Source organism: Canis lupus, chromosome 27 (genome assembly GCF_003254725.2).
Source record: "Canis lupus dingo isolate Sandy chromosome 27, ASM325472v2, whole genome shotgun sequence".
Classification (NCBI taxonomy): Eukaryota; Metazoa; Chordata; class Mammalia; order Carnivora; family Canidae; genus Canis; species Canis lupus.
In genome coordinates this window covers 44,395,921-44,415,390 of record NC_064269.1, presented here as the reverse complement: position 1 = coordinate 44,415,390, position 19,470 = coordinate 44,395,921, and the positions used below count along the sequence as shown (strand labels likewise).

Genomic DNA, 19,470 nt, shown 5'->3' with positions numbered 1-19,470 from the left:
CCAGGACCCCTCCCCCAAGCAAGTTCTCTCATTCACATATTCACTTGGTTATTTATTCAGCAAATACTCATTGAGTGCATTCTATGTTTCCAGAACGGTCCTTGGAGTAAAGTCCAAATCAAGAGTGCTGGGATCCCCTTGGCTACAATCCTAAAGAAATTTCTGGTGGCAGTGAATGGATCCTCTTGCTGGGGCATTCCACAATCATTCCATAAATCACCCATCTTCCACGACTGGTCCCAGAGCAAACTGGGGCCTGTCCTTGTCCCTGTCCCAGGATGGAGATTCTCCAGTTACAGAACAGGTCTTCTGCCAGAAACACAATGACACGTGGCCACAAAAGCAGAGAGGAAGGGATACCACTTCGAGGGGCATGGAACACGCTGATTGAGTTGCCACGGGTCTACTGAAAGCTTATTCTCCTCTTTGGACTGAACCTGGCAAAGATAAGCTGCTGCTCAGGCCTCTGCCAAACCTGTTTCACATGGCCCTGCGTGCCAGGGAAGAGGAAGAGGACCGGCCCAGGCCTTCCCTGCTCAGCCATGGTGTGTAGGGGAACTACAGGGGAAGCCAGGGCTCCTCCCCGTTGCTCCACAAGAGGCCTCTCCTTCCCACTCACTGGAACCAGGACTTGCTAAAGGAAACATCAGGACCAGGCCTGCAGTAACCACCCTACCTAGAGACCTCCAGTTCTGACTGCATTTCCCCTTCCTCTGGGGCACACATCTCAGACCAGTAGGCCAAGGAGGTAAGACAGGGACGGGAAGAGCAGGTCTTGAACTATAGGAATGAGCTAAGATCTCAGGCCCTTGAGGTGGAAGGGACCTCCTCTGCCACGCAAGCTGCTATCTACCAGCAGCGCCGCTATAGCAAGGACGCCAAGAGCTCACCCTGCCGGCACCCACACTCCCATCGAGAAACACCTTCCCCTACAAAGCAATGCCTATAACAGACTAGCCAGGTACTCAGCAGGTCCATATTAAGCCCCTGTGGTATTCAGGCACCATGCTGGATACCATACAGACATGATCCCTGCTCACACACAGCCTATCATTAGGGAATGTTATGGGTTGAATTGTGTCCCCAAGAACATGACTCTATTTGGAAGTAGTCTTTGCAGACAGGATCAAGTTAAGACAAGGTTACACTGGATTGGGGGACCCTAATCCAATGACTGGTGCCCTTATACGAGGAGGGAAATCTGGACACAGAGAGACAGATACCTAGAGGAGGCCATGGGAACGTGGATACGGAGACTGGAGTGAGATGCCTAGAAGTCAACAAGCAGGGAGCATTAGGAGCAACACCAGGAGCTGAACAGAGTATTGCCACAGATTCTCCCTCGGAGTGCCCAGAGGGAACCCATGCTGCTGACACCTTGATTACAGACTTCTGGCATCCTGAACTGTGAAAGAAAAATTTGTTTCAAGCCACCAAATTTGTGGTAATTTGTTAGAGCAGCCCTACAAGCTGAACACTGTGAGATACACATACAAATAAACAAATTAATAATGCTTAGATCATCCTCATCTGCAGGGATGCATTCCAAGACCCCCAGTGATGCTTGAAACCTCGGATGGTACCAAGCCCTACACATACTGTGTTTTTACCTATACATACACATATACTCACGATGAAGTTTAATTTACAAATTAGGCACATAAGAGATTAACAACAGGGATGCCTGGGTGGCTCAGTGGTTAAGCGTCTGCCTTTGGCTCAGGGTGTGATCCTGGAGTCCTGGGATCGAGTCCCACATTCAGGGGACTCCCTGAATGGAGTCTGCTTCTCCCTCTGCCTATGTCTCTACCTCTCTCTCTCTCTCTCCGTGTGTCTCTCATGAATAAATAAATAAAATCTTTTTTAAAAAAGAGATTAACAATAATAAAAACAAAATGAACTATCATAACAATATGAGTTATGGTCTCTCTCCCTCAAAATCCCTTACCATGCCTTACTCACCCTTCTTGTGGTGACGTGAGATGATAAAATGCCTGCACGATGACATGAAGGTAGGCAAATGACACTGGCACCATGACACAGCCCTCGGCTGCTATTGACCTGACACTACGTCAGGAGGACCATCTGCTTCTGACCTGCTTGACTGCAGGTAACCAAAACCACAGAAAGTGAAACCACATGTAAAGCGGGCTACTATATCTGGAAAATGCTATGGAACCATGAAAGGGAAGAGGAAGCTTGCTATAAGAAGTGGCTTCTAATCTGAGCTTTGAGGTTACAGAATAGTCAACCAGAGGAACAAATAATTAAAGTTGCTTTCCAGGGGTCAGGGAAGGCTTCCAGGGAGCAATATCTGGGCTAAGACACCAAGGACCAATTGCATTTAGCCAGGCAAAGTGGGGGAAGCAGTGTTTCCCAAAACAACAGTGTGAGCAGAAGCCCCTCAGTAAAGGGGCAGAGAGAGACCTGTTCAAGCCCAGCCATACTGGGGTGCAAGTGCGGGAAGGGAGTGAAGGTTTTCTATGGCCGCATGACAAATGACCACAAGCTTAGTGGCTTGAAAGAAAGCCCACTTGCTAGCTCACAGCGCTGTAGGCTGAACACAGAGGGACCAGGTTGTCTGCTCAGGATGATATCGGGGCAGTGACAGGGGAGTCCTCTCTCAAGCTCCATCACATTGTTGGCAGAATTCCATTCTTTGATAGCCGTCAGCCCGGATCGCTCTCACCTCCTAGAGGTCATGCTCAGATCTTAGCTACGGGGTCCCTCCTTTTTGAAAACCAGCAACAGACAATATCGCACACATGGAATCCCCCTGCACTTTGAATCTTTTCACCAGGAAGGACACCATCACTTCTGAGGGGTCACCTGACTAGATCAGACCTCCGCCCTTCTGTTCTTCCCCCTTTCTCAAAGCCACTGTATGGGGATAGCATGTCCCATCCCAGGCATGCTGTCCTGTCCTATCCACAGGAGAGCCCCACGATAATGAGGAAAGGACGGATGGTGCAAGTGTGCAGGGCACTAGGAATCATCTCAGAATTCGGCCACCAAGTAGGCTAGCAAGGTGGGCCAGTGGCATCCTACAGACTGACCACACATGTCCCTGAACTTTTCCCTCTGGCTTCTACTTCTGTCTGTATTCCTCCTTGGAGCCTGTCCAACTGCCACAATTCAAATTCACCTGCATTTTGAACTGTGAACATAACCCAGCTCTCAAGCATACTCTCCACTCCCCAGTGCCTGCCTCCCTCCACACCATCAGAATCCACCTGCAAGCACGGGCTACTCTGAGGTCTGTGCTCTCCGAAACTGTGAAGGCCTAACCCAGCCACGAGATGCACAGCACCATGGTCCAATCTGCAGAAGACCTGATTCAGCCCACGAGGTTCCCTTCTGGACATCCTTCCTTATTCTCAACATCCGACCTTGTTCCTCAGGACTCAAGGCACTGGGGAGGAAGCCCTTCTCAGGGAATGTTGCTGTGTGTCCTAGAACACAGAGAGACAAACTTCCCGTGTTTTCATGTCACTTCTGCTCTGTATTTGAAGAAGTCTTTACAAGTTGCAAGATAGTGCTGGGAACTACTCGTCCCCTACACTCAGCCCTGGCCAAGTCATACGAACCCCAAGGGGCAGTGAAGACAAGCTCTGAATGAGCTCCCCAGCAAGGGGCTCCCCACACACACACATGCTGGGTCCCAGGCCTCAGCCTGGGCAAGGAAGGGACGGCTGTCCCCTTGCCCGGCTTTCCCTGGCTCCAGCGGCCCAGCAGCACTCTCAGCAGAAGCAGGTTATGGCCACACCACTCACCATCCATCTTGGAAAGGTCAGGAACTAAATTTGGAACTTGGCTTTTAGTTCTTTTGCATCTCTAAGTTATCTTGAGAGGAGGCTAAAGGAAAAAGTTCACAGAGGACCATGCCAGGAAAATAGAAGTAAATATATCAGAGACCGAATATATGTGTCTAGTTTTAATAATGGTTATTGTAATAATGCAGCTACATCTATATGGCCCTTTACATCTTCTGGAGCATCTATATGCATCCTCCCATTTGAACCTGCTGTGACTCTGTGAGGTATGAGCTATTAACGATTTCACAGCCAAGAAATCTAAAGGCTGGGGAAATAAAGGGACCAGGCCGGGCCACTAGTTGGAGGCCGAACTGGAGCTAGAGCCCAGGATGGTGACTCCAAGCCCAGGGCTCTCTCACTGCCATCACACCGCCTTTGGTTTAGGCTGAGGCTTTCTCATGTTTTCGCATCTCCCGTGGGGCCTGGAGGCTGCAGGCAAATTCCACGAAGCCACGTACCATAGAAGGCTTGTGGCTCACAGCTGGGGCTGGGTGCTCCTGAGGCCCCCCACACCTGGCTCTGCTGGCCCAGCTGCTGGACCGCACTGCCCAGGACACCTAGAGAGCCCCTAGTTCAGATGTGGGGCCTCTATGGTTCTTGGGAGGTGCTTGCAATGACTCGGTCCCCAAGAAGGCTCATTCAGGTTTTTAAGCTTGTCTCAGGAAGTCAGGCTGATTCTGAGTCCCCCACTCCAACCGGGAGGGTCTCATCTAGTTAGGAGGCCTGAAGGCCTATTTGGTTAAGGATCTCAGCTAATGTGAGTCATGGGCCCTTCAAAGAATACAGGTCTCCAAGCCAAGTCTTCTGCTCCAGGCAGCAGTGGATACAGATGAGCTTCCTCCTCACCCACCTCCCACACTTACCAGACAGCACTGACTAGGGGCTGTGCACCATGCCCCAAGTTCTTCACAGACACAGCACAGCCTGAGGGGCTCATTCCCTACATCCATCGTCCCTAGACAGATCATTGCATATGATACAAGCATGCTGGTTGAACCCCCAGTAATGAAAGGACCATATTCTAGACAAAATACCCCTCCCTCGTTATACCTTAGCAAAGCCACAGAACACAGCAGATAAGGGCATGGACTGAGGAGCCACACTCCTGGGGCAAGTTAGTTCATCTCTCTATGCCTCATTTCCCTGATCTTGAAAATGAGATGATTATAATAATAATAAGAGCATTATTGAATTCTTGAGAGGACTAAGTGAGTTAACACTGTAACATACTCAGAGCTGCAGCAGCAATATCACTGTGGGCCACACGGGTGTGGATGGTGCTGCTGTTGTCACTACTTGTTGAAAGACACTAATCCAATAACTTCAATCATACAGAAATCAGTAAGAAAAAAGGGAATAAAGAGAAAAAAAGGCCTCTGAGCAGCCAAAATAAATTTTCTAAAATCTCCAAATTGAAGCTAATGCACCTTATTCACAAACGAGCCTCCTCAATCAGAATCTATTTACTTTTACTTTTCACATAACTATAATAGCTTTGGTTGTCTAGTTTCTACACTCTCAGGAGAGAGGGAACAGCAAATTAAAAAGGTTGGTCCCGAAGCAGGAGACACCCTAAGAAGGATGGTGTATGACAATGATGCCCAAAGACCCTCTCGGTCACAGTGTTCTGGAGCCATCTGGACTTTCCCTCATGCTCTCGATGGCTTTATGGTATTACAGGAGTTTACAGGTTTTAATTGAAATTTTCAATGATTGTGCAGTCCCAGAAAAAGCATTAAGTATGTTGAGAATTTTTCTTTTACAGATACAGGAATTTTGATTTTACATTCTAGAAAGACATTCTTCAAATATACTCATGCTGAAGCTTGGTACATGAAAGGGGTTCCATTACCCAAAGTGTGAATACATATGGGACATTTTCCCCCCAAAATGAAGACAGAAGGCTAAAAATGGAGCAAGAGGTGTCACCATACTTAGACTTCAAAGAATCATCTTCTCTCACCCCATCCACTGGCAAATGCAGAACAGACAATGCCTTCTCCTCTAAAATATTTAGTGAGGAAACACTGAGTCAAGCAATTGCCCCAGGCCCCTGAGGTTTTATGATGATTACAAGAAGCACAACACAATCACAGAGCCTGCCATGCCCTGGGAAATGCCAAGCCCGGGACACGGCCTCCCGGTGAGCTGTGCTGACCTCCTCTGCTGTGCTGGCCTCTGCAGTACACCCTAGCCTGCTCCTAGCTCTGTCCTTTCTCCCAGTGGCATCAATCCTTGGGATGCGGGTTTTCTCCTGTGTGTGGCTTTAAACCACTGCAATACTTGAGTACAGCATTCACCATGGTGTGTTCCATGGAATACCATTCCTCAAGCTGTCTTGCGGTGGGAAGGTTTGGGGAGGTCCCGGGATCCCCGGGGGCAACTTAACCCACAGGGAGGCCACTGTTGCATGAGGGTCGAGAACACACAGCTGGGGGTAATCGCCTCTGTCTACACAACACCTTCACTCACAGCTCTGTTTCCCAGTGCAAATTACTTCAATTCTCTGAGCTTCGGTGTCCTCATCTGTTAAATGGGGGTAATAACATCCATTTCATAGGCTTATTATGATGCTTAAATGCATTAATATACTCAAAGTGCTAAACAGTGACTATTGTTATTGTGTGAAAGACTTCAAGGAGGCTTACCATAAATTAACTTTTCCTCAGGCTTACCAAGTTTATTTTACAATCAATTTTGTTTGTTTGTTTTTTAAATACCTGTTAATACTACTGCAGAGAGTTTAACCTTTGAAACATTTTCTACCTCCTTCCATGCTCACAGCAATCCTACATACTCCAGAGAACAGAGCAGAGAGCCCACGCCATGGTCCCACACAGCCTTGAGTTCAAATTCTGACCCTGCCACTCACTCACCAAGTCACTTTACTTCTCTGAGATACTATATCTTCCCCTGAAATAAAGGGATACAAACCTGGCAGGGGTCATTCATTCACTCAACAAATATTTATCAAGAGCCTGACATGTGCCACTTACAGCTCAACACACTAGGGATAGAGCAGCAAGTGAAAGGGATAAATTCTCCACCTTCAAGGAAAGAAATAAATAGATACTGTAATTTATTACTGTGGAGATTAGGAAGAGTGTTTGCAAAGCACTGGTACCTGATGGTCACTCAATAAAGGCAATTATTATGATTCAGCAGGTTTTATTACTCCCACCGGCCAGCAGAGACACAAACAGGTAGGTCAAGTGACTGACATAAGGCCACACCATTCAGGTCTCTCTTTCTAGGTCAGCGCCTGCAACCCCAGCTCCAGAAGAGCTATTCAGACTGATCTACATCCAGCTCCCAAGCAGACCAGATTGGTCAGACCCTCAGGGGGGTTATCACACTCAGTGGAAACACCACAGCGCACTAATTCTTTCAGCTGCAGACTCGAAGCCACCACCTGCCCCCAGCCCCCTCCCCCTCTCACCACATGGCAAATGATGCAGTAGCGATGTGGCTTGTTACCTGCAATTACCTATTAGTGTGTTTTATAACCCTAGCACCTCTGCTGAGGCTATGAGTCTGGCGCGTTAGGATGACACATAGGAGATAGCAATAATCAATCATGTTCTGTTGATGCAGGAGAGCCCACAATGACTTCTCACTCCTAGACGAGCCTGATGATAAAAGAAATCACAGCTCATGGCAGGGAGATTAGGGACCCTCAAACTGGCATTTTTATTTCCTTCTCAAATAGCTCTGACTTGGAGCTCTTAAGCTCGGTGCACAGGCCTTGGACTCCTCTCAGAACTTGTAGTGGCCCAAATGCAGGGCCCTGTGGAGCATCTTCAGCCCTGCCTGCCTGGGGATGGGAACCCTCAGCTTCACAATGCTCACCCACACCTTGGCTGAGAAGTGACAGACAGAGTTTTTCCAGGCACAAAACACCTGTGGAGGTGGGGATGGAGTCCCCCATCAGCCACACAGGGCTGTCCCTTCAGGGCGCATCTCTCACCATAAATGTATCTCCACTTTGCTCCCTATACAGTCAGATGATGAGGGGGACAGACACACCGACACATGTCAACCTTGCCAGATTAGAGTTACTAAAAACAGGGCCTTTCGGTGCCCTCTCTCACCTCCTGAAGCAAACACCCCTGAACACCCCTGATCCAGACTTACTCCAAGGAACCAGCTGGAGGGGATGGCTTTCAGCCTCTGGTCCTAAAGAACAACACGCATTTGCTGTGCCAGGCATTGTTCTAAGCATTTCTCATAGGTTATCTCATTTAACCCTCATGGCCGCCTATGATGCCAACTCTAATCACTGTCCCACCTTTACAGCAGGAAATGGGAAAATCTGACATCCCAACCTTCTTCCTAACTTAACTCAAAAGCCTCTGACAAACCCATCCCCCTGAGCCCTCTCCTATCCCTAGCAGAGATGCAAGCAAGCACAGCCCCGAAACAACTCCTTTTCTGGCCTCTCTGCCTCTGCGGAGAGCCTTGCTCTTGCTCCAGAAAGTACACAGCACTGTTCTTAGCACAAAGTCAAATGCCAAATATATTCTCTTAATATTCAATCCAAGCCAAGTTTTTGTGGACTTCAGAATTTGAGAGAACTGAGAGTTTTCCCACACACAATGAGGTCGTCATGCTCCCAGAGGTTGTTCAAGAGACACCCTACAATGTACCTACTGGGTAACGGTTATTGGTGGAATAGGTTTATAGCTGCTATATTATAAATGATGTGCTGCAGAGCAGGTGGCATTGCCAGTAACAAGACTGTGAATACAGAGAGAAATGTCGTGTCACGGGCCAGTTCGGTTTCATTATGTTTTGCTAACATGAGGAAAAGATAACAAAGATGATGGATTTGGGTGCAAAAGTATATGTTAGGTGGAGCATAAAACAGACTTTTCTTTAAATAATGAGAGAAAGATCCACAAAAAAACAAAACAAAACAAAACTCTATACCGGAATACTTTTCATCTCTCGGAATGAGAAGAAAGCAAAGTGCTAGAAAAATAAACGGGGGTTATATTAAGGAGGCAGGAGAAAGGAGAAGGTGACGGAGAATGTATGGAAGCTGACAAATCTGCAAGGGAAACCACAGCAGGAGCAGGCGCAGATGTGAGTTTGCCAGTGTGTATGAAAAGAAGACTCTCTGCTAATTCTGTGACAGCATGAGTGTGCTTTGTTAAACAGTCTGTTCTGAACTCGACAGAGTGGGAAACCTCTCGGCAGCTGACGTGTCCCAGGGAGAGCTGTGGGTAGGCAGTGGCAGACTGGGGAGGGCCAGCTGAAGGAGGGTCCACTCTAGGATGACAAGCCCCCTCATCAGTTACTGGGGGAGCCCCTGACAGCGAGACTCCCGGGGCCCCCTTCAAACACAGAATGAGGGTTTGGGGGGACCAACCCCGGGAGTCTGCATTCTAACCAGCTCTCCATATGATTCTTACTCACCAAGGTCAGACAACCACTGCTGTCACCATCGTCCCTCCTCTGCTGTTTCTGAGAGCCTGCCTCTGAAATAGCACTTCCTTATTTAAAAGATGGGACCATGCCATGAAAGTAATGGGAGAATTCTTGAGCTTTATTTTAGGGGTACCTAAATGATCAAGGGCCTGCGATCTGGCATGACGGTGACGCTCCACAAGCCTTCGTCATGCGCCTACTATCTCAGGGCCTCAGGAAGACTACTATGTGGACCTCTGTCCTTTCCTCCCATGCTGGGCCCTGAGCCCAGCCTCCCCTGTGGGCAGAGCCATCCTCCTGGGACTCCCAGGCTGCCAGAAAGACCAGGCTGAGAGAAACTGGTCTCTCTTTTACCTTCGAGAACACTCTGACCTTTGCTCCCGGGGCTCTACTCCCTGCAAGTTTCCCTCCAACTTCTCAGGCCAAAGCTTGGTCATGCCCTCTGTGGCCCCATTCCCTCCATCTGCCCAGTGGCTGCAGCCCAGGACACCAGCTCCTCGTGTGGTCTATCCTAACAGTGCTCCAAGCCCCCATCGGTGGCTTCTCCTTCCATCCATCCTCTCACTCCTCCCTCTGCAGCACGAACTGCCTCCTGAGCCCCTAAACCATATCTACCACCCACTGGACATCTCCATGTGCACATTCCATGGGCTTCTCACTCAACAAAGCTCAAATTTACCCCTCAGTGTTTCCCCTTAAATGTGACTTTTCTCCCAAAGTCCTCCTGGCCAATGGCACATCACTATTGCAGGACTCAGCTCTCTGCTTCAACAACGGTATCCACCAGGTCACAAGTCCTAAATCCACCACCCTCCTCTCCATCCCTGTTGTCACGATCACCTGGATTTCTGTAGTTTCTTTTCTTCTTCACAAACACTGAGGCCTCCATCGTAGCCATGTTCCTTATGCTGCAAAACATACTTTCTCAAATATACTCCCAGATCAAGCCCTCTCCTGCTCTTAAGATCTTCAGGATCTTCTCATTACCTGCAGTTAAGCTCAACTGCTGGCAGGGGCCAGGAAGCCCCCCATCACCTGGCTCTTCTCATTCACCTGAAACTCTAGTCATAAAGGGCCTTTGTACATGTATACACTTCAGCCTGAAATGACTCATTTGGCCTGGAAATCACCTCTTTTTAGTAGATACAACTCAAATATGTCCTCCCATGTGAAACCTTCCCTTATTCCTTTCCCAAAAGCAAAACGAATCCCTGCTTCCTCCCTGACACCCTGACCCCTTGTAAGACCTTTCATTATTTGCAAACATCTATCTGTATATGTTTATCTTTTCTGTCTGCTTCTTGAAATATCTCAAACACTATGCCTAGCTCTTGGCATGGATGCTTGTCAAATGGCTAAAGGAGCACAAGACGGACCCATGGAAGGAAATACCAGGAATAGAACACAAGGCAAGGGGCGACTGCAATAGTCCAGGCAAAAGGCCATGATGGGCTGGGAAGGGCTGGGATGCCATTGATGGCATGATGGCAACATTGCCACCAACCCCCAACATAGAGCCCTCCCTATGGCTCTTCTCAGAGCCTTAGACATCTCATTAATACAGTAACTTATAAGGTAGATACTCCCATTTTATAGACAAAAAAACGAAGGCAGAGAAAGTTTACACAAATGACTCTGGAAATAGAAAGGAAGCTAAATGTGATATGTTGCCACCAGAAAGTCCATATCCGAATGTCTGCTCAGATGAGTATGGCGAGAGGAAGAAGGTGTTCAAGATGGCAAGGTGAACAGAGCCAGTGACCAGCTAAAGGCAAAGGTCAGAAGCAATGTTCCTGCATGGTTTCTTTTGTCTTCCTTTTGGAGACTAGTTGTGTAATGAGAGAGAAGTTGAGTCCTATGTGGGCTTGTTTGAGGTGTCTGCAACACATCCTGGCACAGGTCACTGTGTGCCAAAACCACACCGGGTACTCCAGGATTGCTGTCTGCCTTGCTCTTCCCCAGAACCTCACAGGGGAGCGTTACTTCCATATTACAGACCAGGGATCGGAGGTTCAGAAAGGCTAAACAACTCCACACTAAGATCCAGATTAAGATACAATGTAGTAAGGCCAAGACAGGAACACTTGTCAGCCCAACTCAAATTTAGCTCCATCCAAAAAGTCAGTAGTCAACCTGACCAATTAACAGCCCCCCAACTCCAGCCCATGAAGAAGTTTTCAAATGCATAGTCCCAGGCCATGTCCCTGAGCTACTAAATCTGAATCAGATGTACCAAAGCATTGGGATCTTTCTGTTGAAGCTATCCAAGTGGTCATAATAATCAAGCCAGTTCAGGAGTCCCCGCTCCGGTCCACTAGGAAATACTAGTCCAGGCCTTAAGAAAGAGCTCAGAGCTGGACACAGAAATCTAGGAACAACCTACTAGAAAGGGAACGTGAAATTGTGGAGCCGAGCTCACCCAGGGGAGACCATAAAAAGAGAAAATTAGAGGACCAGGACAGAGACCTGGTAAAAGTTCCTGTAGAAGCAAGATGAGAAACTAGCAGAAACAGGTAAAAAATGGCAAGAGATAGGATGAGACTTAATAGTAACTGTCCCATAGCCATGGGTCAAAAGAGTTCTGCAAAGGGGCATCTCACAACATAAGATGCTGCAGAGAGAAACGGGAAGAGGAGGGCCCAAATCACAATGCTCATATTGATTACATCCAGAGAGTGGAGTAATAGCCTCACCTATAAACCAGTGTGGGTTTGGCTTGGCTGTATGTTTCAGGGGTTTTCTAATACCCCTTAGGCACTGTGCCCCCGTCCCGCGAAGTCAGTGGCCTTCATCATCCCAGGGAAGGTATGACACAGTGGAACGCAGAGGACAAAAGTCACATCATGGCTTCCGAGTTCAAGAAATGTAGGTCAGGCATGGAGGGCAGTCTGGAAAACCACAGGAGGATTCTGCTGGGCCATTTGCCCCAAAAAAAGATCCCAAGATGGTGAACCTGGGAGCATCAGCCAGGAAACAAAAGTGAGTGAGACCCTGGGGTGTGTCCCTGGAAAAGGGCCTATTAAATCTTCACTGTGTCCCCGTTCCCAGCCCCAGCATGGCCAGGAGAGGTCCAGAGCTGCAGATCAAGAGACCCCATGCTGGGAATGAGAGACCACAGGGCCTGCATGGATCAAAGACCAAGGCCCTTCCAGGAGGGATAAGGCCACCTGCACAGTGTGGATCAACCACAGCAGGAGTGGCATGTCCCCTTAGCTCCATAAGACAGTGACTGTAAGCTGCAGCTCCAGGGAAGAGGCTGAGAGCCCTGCGCTTATAGACGTGACGTTCATGCCACCAGCCGACTGGAGTCACAAATTAGACAGGATGCTTGGTCATGGGAAAGCAAAACCAAGTTGCATTTCTTTCCATCCTGAGTTTGCAACTGAGATCCATATCTTTTACTTTCTAGAGATGGGGACGGAGCACAGAGCACTCGGAGCTGAAGAGGGAGCAAAAACAAACTGGCAGAGGTGGCAAATGCAGACTCTTCTTGAAAAAAAATTTCAAAATCAAAAAATTATATATATTAAAGGAAGTTCAGGGATAGGGCAGGAGCAAGAAAGAGTGTGCCTGTGTGTCCGTGCGTGTCCATGTGCACGTCATGTATGTATGTCTATGTGTGCACGTGTGTGTCTGTGTGTGCATCTGTGTCTGGGTGTGTGTCTGGGTGTGTTCCTATGTGTGTATCTGCATATCTGTGTCTGTGTGTACATATCCGTGTGTTTGTGTGTCTATCCATGTGTGTGTCTGCATATGTATGTGTGTCTGTGTGTGTCAGTGTGTGTCTGTGTGTACACGTCCATGTGTCTGTGTGTCTATCTGTGTGTGTCCGTGTATGTGTGCCTATACATGCATACATCTGTGTGTGTCTGTGTGTGTGTCAGTGTGTGTGTCTGCATGTCCATGTCCATGTGTCTGTGTGTCTATCCATGTGTGTGTCCGTGTATGTATGTGTGTCTGTGCATGCATACATCTGTGTGTGTCTGCATATGTATCTGTGTCTGCGTTTGCATGTGTCTGGGTGTGTGTGTGTGTGTGTGTGTGTGTGTGTGTGTGTGTTTGTACTGGAGATAAAGGAAATGTGAGCACGCTTCTTTCATTTAGTAAGTCACTGGCCAAGCTGTGCCTTAAAAGAGGACAGAACTGCTCTAGCAACTAGAAGTCCCTTTTGCACCTTGCACTCTCTGTTCTACACCCCCGAATTCCTAGTGTAATGGCACGGACAAAGTTCACTGGCTGTCCCCATCACCTCTCCCTCCACCTATCTTGCCTCCCCCTTCATTTTCAAGGAATAAAAGAGCAAGAAGCAACTGATACTGCGAGGCCTTGAGAGGCCTGGGCTTGCATGCTGGTGTCATTCTTTTATAAAAATACAGCCTTATTGAGGTATAATTTACATACCGTAAAAATCACCCACTGTTAAGTACACGACTCAATGATGGTTAGTACAGTTATACAGCTGTGCAACCATCACCACCATCTGGCTTGACAACACCTCCATCACTCTGCAGTGGGATTTTAAAAATCCACTGTCCCTCCAGCAGTCCCTGCACCCGGCAACATCCACTCTGGCTCAGCAATAAGTTGGCAGTAAGTTGACACGAGCAGCCCAGGCTCCCCTCTCGTGCAGCGCCCCCCTGGTGCTGCTAAACAACACCCCCCCCCAGCTCTGTGGCTGGGGTGGGGGGGGAGCTGGGGCAGAGAATAAGCGCAAACTCTCTACCCACTTTCCCCATTGCTTTTGCCTAGAGTACACTCAAAGCCTCACTGTCTGCGGAATAAGACACAGATTCTTTTTTTTAAGTTGCAGATTAAGTGTGAAGCTGCAGGGGTTTCGGGAGGACCCGTGTTAGGAGAGGGAGGTGAATGCACAAAGAAGAAGAGCCAACGCAAGAGGCTCCCTCTCCTCCAAGGGCCATTTGGGAGACACTTTTGCTTGTATTTCTTCTAACACAGTAAAGATTTCTTGCCTGTTAAGAGACAAGGTCATGCCTCAGAAAGCCGTGTGGACTGCAGCTAACGCTCAGCCTGCCGACTCTGGCCATGTCATCACTCGGAGCTCGCTGTTCCAGCTCACTGGAACCTGTCCCCGACACGCGGCCCAGCCAAGCCCCAAGATGCAGCAGCCCAGCTCGCACCAGAACACCTTACCCAATATGGGGCTGGGGCAGACGGTCAGAACTGGGGGAGATGGTGGAGAAGCTTAAAACGCGCCTCTGATTTAGGTGCTGAAGGGGCTAAAGACAACATTGAAGGTTAAAAAGCAAAAGAATGACAGCTGTGATGCCATCAGCAGCCAGCCACAACAGGAAGGAGAATTTTGTGACCCTTCCACTTCTTTCCAAGCCGATCTCATCAGACATTGCAACCTCGCTAATTAGGGTTAGGTGCTGTTGGCAGGGCTAGATGCGCTTTGGGGAATCACATGAAAAGTTATGGTGTCTCTGTGCGGGGAGAGAGAGAGACACAGGATTTTCCTACCGCCTGTGGCTGCCCCAATTTTGCCAACTGCATTCCAGAGCTCTTTTCCTCCCATGCCCAGACAGAGTAAAGGCCTCTGTAATGACTTCACGCTCAGCCAAAAGTAAACACAGTCCGCGCTTTTTCCATGGACAAATTCTAAACCCAAATTGCCAGCGCTGGCTTCCCAACAATCCAAATGGAAAGCTGCCTTTCCCAAGAAAATAAAACCTTTTCAACTAAATAATGCATCTTGGCTGCAAAAGGAAACTTTCCTAAAAGCTTCCTAGAAATTGCTTCTCGTGCCGTGATACTACAGATCACCTGAGCAAACCCTACCAATGGGACACAGTCACTTAAAATAAATACAAAAATCATTCAATAATAAAAGCTTGCTCCTGCAAACACCTGCACTTGCAACACATTTTGGAGCCCTCAAAACACATACACACTCACACACAGCTCACTACCACCTAATTGGAATATTCTTTCTGAAAATGGGCTGTGATAAGACAGGTGCTGATTTAAATAAAGAGCAACAGCACTTGAGATCTGAGCTCAGCAGCACTTTTGTGCATGTCAAACACACATCTCACTTCTCCACACATTCCAGCTTGAATCCGTGTGTCATCCAAGCTCGACCCTCCACCAGGAAAGAAAAGCAGAGAGAGACTTGGGACGGTGGACTTACCAGGTTGGAATTGGTGGCATTGGAGTCGTCTTCTGGAAAGGGAATATAGATCGCTAAGGCCACACAATTGGCAAAAATAGTCAGTAAAATAATTATTTCAAATGGTCTGAGGAAGGGAGTTAAGGAAGTCAATGCTACAGAAAGCACAAGTGAAACAAACATACATATATATTTTTTAAATGAATCAAAGATTCATAAGAATTTTGTTTAAACAATACATTCCAAGCCCCTTGTATTCTGAAAAGAAACATATGCCTTTTTAAGTGCTTCTAATGGGTCCCCGCCAAAATTTTTCCTAATATGTCAAAAGCAGTGGAGGCCAGTCGCGTGCCAGAGTAAACAGATTTCTAAAAACTTTTTTTCTTCTTCTTTTATTTATTTAGATTGCACCGGACTTCATTTTCCCCCATGTATGTTCAGGGTTGCTTCTACAGAGCAGGGCCAGCTCCGGTGGGGACGGACCGTCCCCTAGATACCCCTTCTCTCGTGGTTTCCACGCTGCCACCTGGGGCCTTGAGCTAGGGGTGGGAGAGGCAAGACAGACTTGACTTCATGAATTTTCATTGAAATTTGGACATTCGCTTTTGATCTTTTAATCTGAAGTTTAAAGTGGTCCTTTTTTCTTTTCCTTCCACTTTATTTTTTGACATCTTCCACAGAATCTGAAGACAGCTAAGAGCTCTGGACCCTCAAGAGCATGGCAGCACGTGTAGTTTGCATTCAGAGCCGAGCAACTGTCTTTCCTCCACGGCCCAGGTCTGTGTGGGAAACCTAAACCTTCTGCAGTGGGTGGAGGCCCTGCCTTCAGTTGGCCAGGGCTTATGTTCTAAGTCCTCCTCACTCCCATATGTGTGTGCTGGGATCTAGAGGGTAAGCCAAGCTCACTCACTAGCAGTATCAGTGAGGCTCTTGTGCCCAGATTTCTTTATCAAACTATCAGGCAGGACACATTCTCAAGAGAAAAATGAGTTAATATAATAATTATCCTTCCATCCTGCACCCTCAAATGAAGGCCAGAAAGGGGAGGCTTCAGAGGAAGGCCAGTGTATGCTCTTCAGGCCCCATCTCCCAGGGTTCCCCCACACTGCCAAATTTCCAGCCTCAGCCATGGAGCCTAACAAGATGAGGAAGGGAAGAGGGTAGAAATTGCTGGAAGAAGGAACCGCCAAAATAAAAAAAAATAAAAAAAAAAAAAAAAAAGAAGGAACCGCCTTTGTGTCCCAGGGAAACCTGTCTTCAAAGTTAATGAACCAAAGCAAGGAGACAGAACTCTGAGGTCATCTCGTCCAAACCCCTGAGGCCCAGAGAGCCTGAGTCATGTTCCCAAGACCCCACAGCAGGTACTTTCCAATCAGGACCAGAACTCAGATTCCCTGACCACAGAATCCAGCATCCATTCCCCTGCTGGGAACAGCCTCTGACCTGTGTTAACAGGGCAATTCTGGGCCTGGAAGGCATCTTAGTCAAGGCTTTAGCTGGTGTGCTGGTTATCGATCCGTCTCAGCCCCACAGACATAGCCAAGGGTCCATTTACCCAGCACACCTCATGAAGCTTATCATTTTCTGCCTGTGCCTTGATATCAAGAAGACAATATGTGGTCTAACCCCCAACTTGACAGAGAAAAGAAAATGACCCCTCCCAGACTCCAAGCTGACAAGTTACAGAGCCAGGTCCAGAACCTGCCCCCCTGACTCATCTTCTCCAAGACTCTGTGCTGCGCCTTGAGTTGGCCAAGGAACTAGTAATGACAGTGGTGGTGTTGATGAGGACGGTGATAGCCACAGGAAGGAGAGAGCCAACACTGTCAGTGTACTCGGTGCCAGGCTCTGCTCTAACTGCTCCACACAAACACTCTGAGTACATAACCATCATCCTCATTTTTAAATAAGGAAACAGGTGAAATGTTAACTTGCCCAGCATCACACAGCTTGTGGTAGGATGGGATTCAAACCCAGGAAGTTTGGTTCCAAAGTATGAGTTTGCAAGGACTCTTCTACACTGCTCTATCCTGAAGTTACCTTAAAGCATTTTTAGAAAGTTATTACTTTAGACCTCCTACCACAAAACCCCTTCCCTCCTAGCCCTTTCTCCACTTCACATTCGGCCCAGGGGCTGGTCGGTTTCATTCCCATCATCTGGTCCCTTGCGCTCCCACCACCAGGGCCAGAGCACATCAGTTCAACTGAGCCAGACCTCATATATCCAGTCTTCAAATGTCAACTTGTTCCCTCCACCAAAGTGGGTGATGGCTAAGCCTGGGGTGTTTCTTACACTATCAATTCTACATCTTCCCCCAACCTGGGCTATCTGTCCATCATCTTATGCTAAAAATGCCTGCCTTACTGCCAGAGAAGATACCATGTAAAGAAACAAAGCAGGCAGATAAGAAAAGCCATCAGCTGCAAAGTGGAGAAGCCAGGTAAGACCTGGAAGCATACTATGTCACCCTGTGACAGCCAGGTCATTTTTAAACTGTCTTTCCTTCTTAATGACAGCATCAGATTCCACTCTTTCAAGGAACGCTGACTAGCAGATACACCAGACCATCTCCTTACCTGTCCAGCTACCCTTCCAAGGCAATCGGGGAATGCCATCTGACTAGCACTGCGGAGGCTGGCTGCCTCCTTTCCTGCAGGGGAGAGGGCACATTCCCCCAGGTGGAGTGGCTGCAGCACCCCTCTGCCCAACATGGGGGTGCAATGCAGGGACTGAGTACCACAGGTGGCTCTGGGTTATGGCCTTGGTAACACTGCTGCTGACTTAGTCAACAATCTTTTCATGAGTCCCTGACTCAGGCCTCCTGTGGCTTTTTAACCAGTTTCCATGGACAGACTCTGCAGCCCTTCCATTTGGAAGGTATTGACCTTGGTTACTCCCCATTAGAGATGAGAAAACAAAAGCTCTGGTGATTCAAATGACCCCTAACCCCTCAGAACACAGGTGACAGAGCCATAATGGGGCATGGTTCAAGCCCCAGAGATCCAGGTCCCACCATATCCCAGTAGGCTGGATGGCATCCCCTGAACATCTATCGTAGTAGGTCTCCTCTGTACTGGGAATGCATAGGGAGTGCATGGATTTAGGGCTTGGGGAATCTAGATTTGAATCCAGCTCTATTGGTTGCAGGCTGTGTGATCTGGGCAAGATCTTCAGCTTCTCCAGGCTTTGGTGCCCTCCCCTTTGTGGGAGCCTGATCCACGAGGCCCACAGCTCTCCCACTACCTGGTTCTGATTGAGCAGTTATGACAGCAGCATGTTGGGGCCTCCCAGAGCTGAGCCTCTCACCCACTCCTCTGGGAACGGGAAGCACACTTGGCCACTCGGGACAGATGGCCGCACTCAGCTCACACGGGTTCTCTCAAAGTTACTTTTTGAGTTGAGGGGCTCAAATATTTAGAGAACTGAGATTTCTTGCTGAACAAAAGCTTTTCTCTCCCAAGCCATCTTCTTGGCTTCTTTCAACCACTACCTGGTAAGGCCTTAAATCTTTCAGTGGAAATGCTGAGCTCATCCTGAGCCTCAGGAGACGTGGTAGCACTACCTAAATGAATTCTCACTATGAAAATACCCAACACTAAGTACCAGGGTTCTAGTCCTGTCACTGACCATATGACCATATAGGGCTCAATGTCATCGCTGGGCAAAGTCAGGGGTGGACCTACTAATCCTGAAGTTCCTTTCGATCTCCACCAGCCCACAATTCCTGTGAGGCTTGTAATTCCACAGTGAGAGCCTGGCCCTTCAAAGCCACTTTCTCTGTAGGACCCACTCACTAGGTTCTACACATACAAAGTGGATCTATGTTTAAAACTCCAGGCCAGTGTTCTCCACTTTGGCTACACATGAGAGTCATCTGGAGACCTTTAAAATATGCCTGCATGGGGCTCAGGTGCCTGTATTTTGCTACAACTTTCCAGGCAATGCCAACGTGCAGCCAAGTTTGAGAACCACGGCTCCTAAGCCTTGAACCACAAGCCAGGGTCACTAACCAATATCCTCTTGCACTTCTTGGTCTCCTTCACCCTAGAGACAGGGAAGGTCATGAAATTACACCAGTACCATGACATGGGAGG

The 19,470-nt window shown here is 48.2% G+C and overlaps 1 protein-coding gene and 1 long non-coding RNA gene across 41 annotated transcripts in view; both read right to left on the bottom strand.

Annotated features, from left to right (window-relative positions):
- Positions 1–13,297, bottom strand: part of LOC112668984 (uncharacterized) — a 113,589-nt gene extending 100,292 nt beyond the window's left edge. For both annotated transcript variants that reach the window (XR_003141983.3, XR_007406402.1), the window contains exon 1: positions 10,086–13,297. This is a non-coding gene — a long non-coding RNA (uncharacterized LOC112668984). The remainder of the gene's footprint in view (positions 1–10,085) is intronic.
- Positions 1–19,470, bottom strand: part of CACNA1C (calcium voltage-gated channel subunit alpha1 C) — a 746,601-nt gene that overhangs the window by 573,152 nt on the left and 153,979 nt on the right. For all 39 annotated transcript variants that reach the window (XM_025461617.3, XM_035706871.2, XM_035706874.2 and 36 more), the window contains one exon: positions 15,397–15,502. In XM_025461617.3, the coding sequence (XP_025317402.3) occupies positions 15,397–15,502 (106 nt within the window). The remainder of the gene's footprint in view (positions 1–15,396; positions 15,503–19,470) is intronic.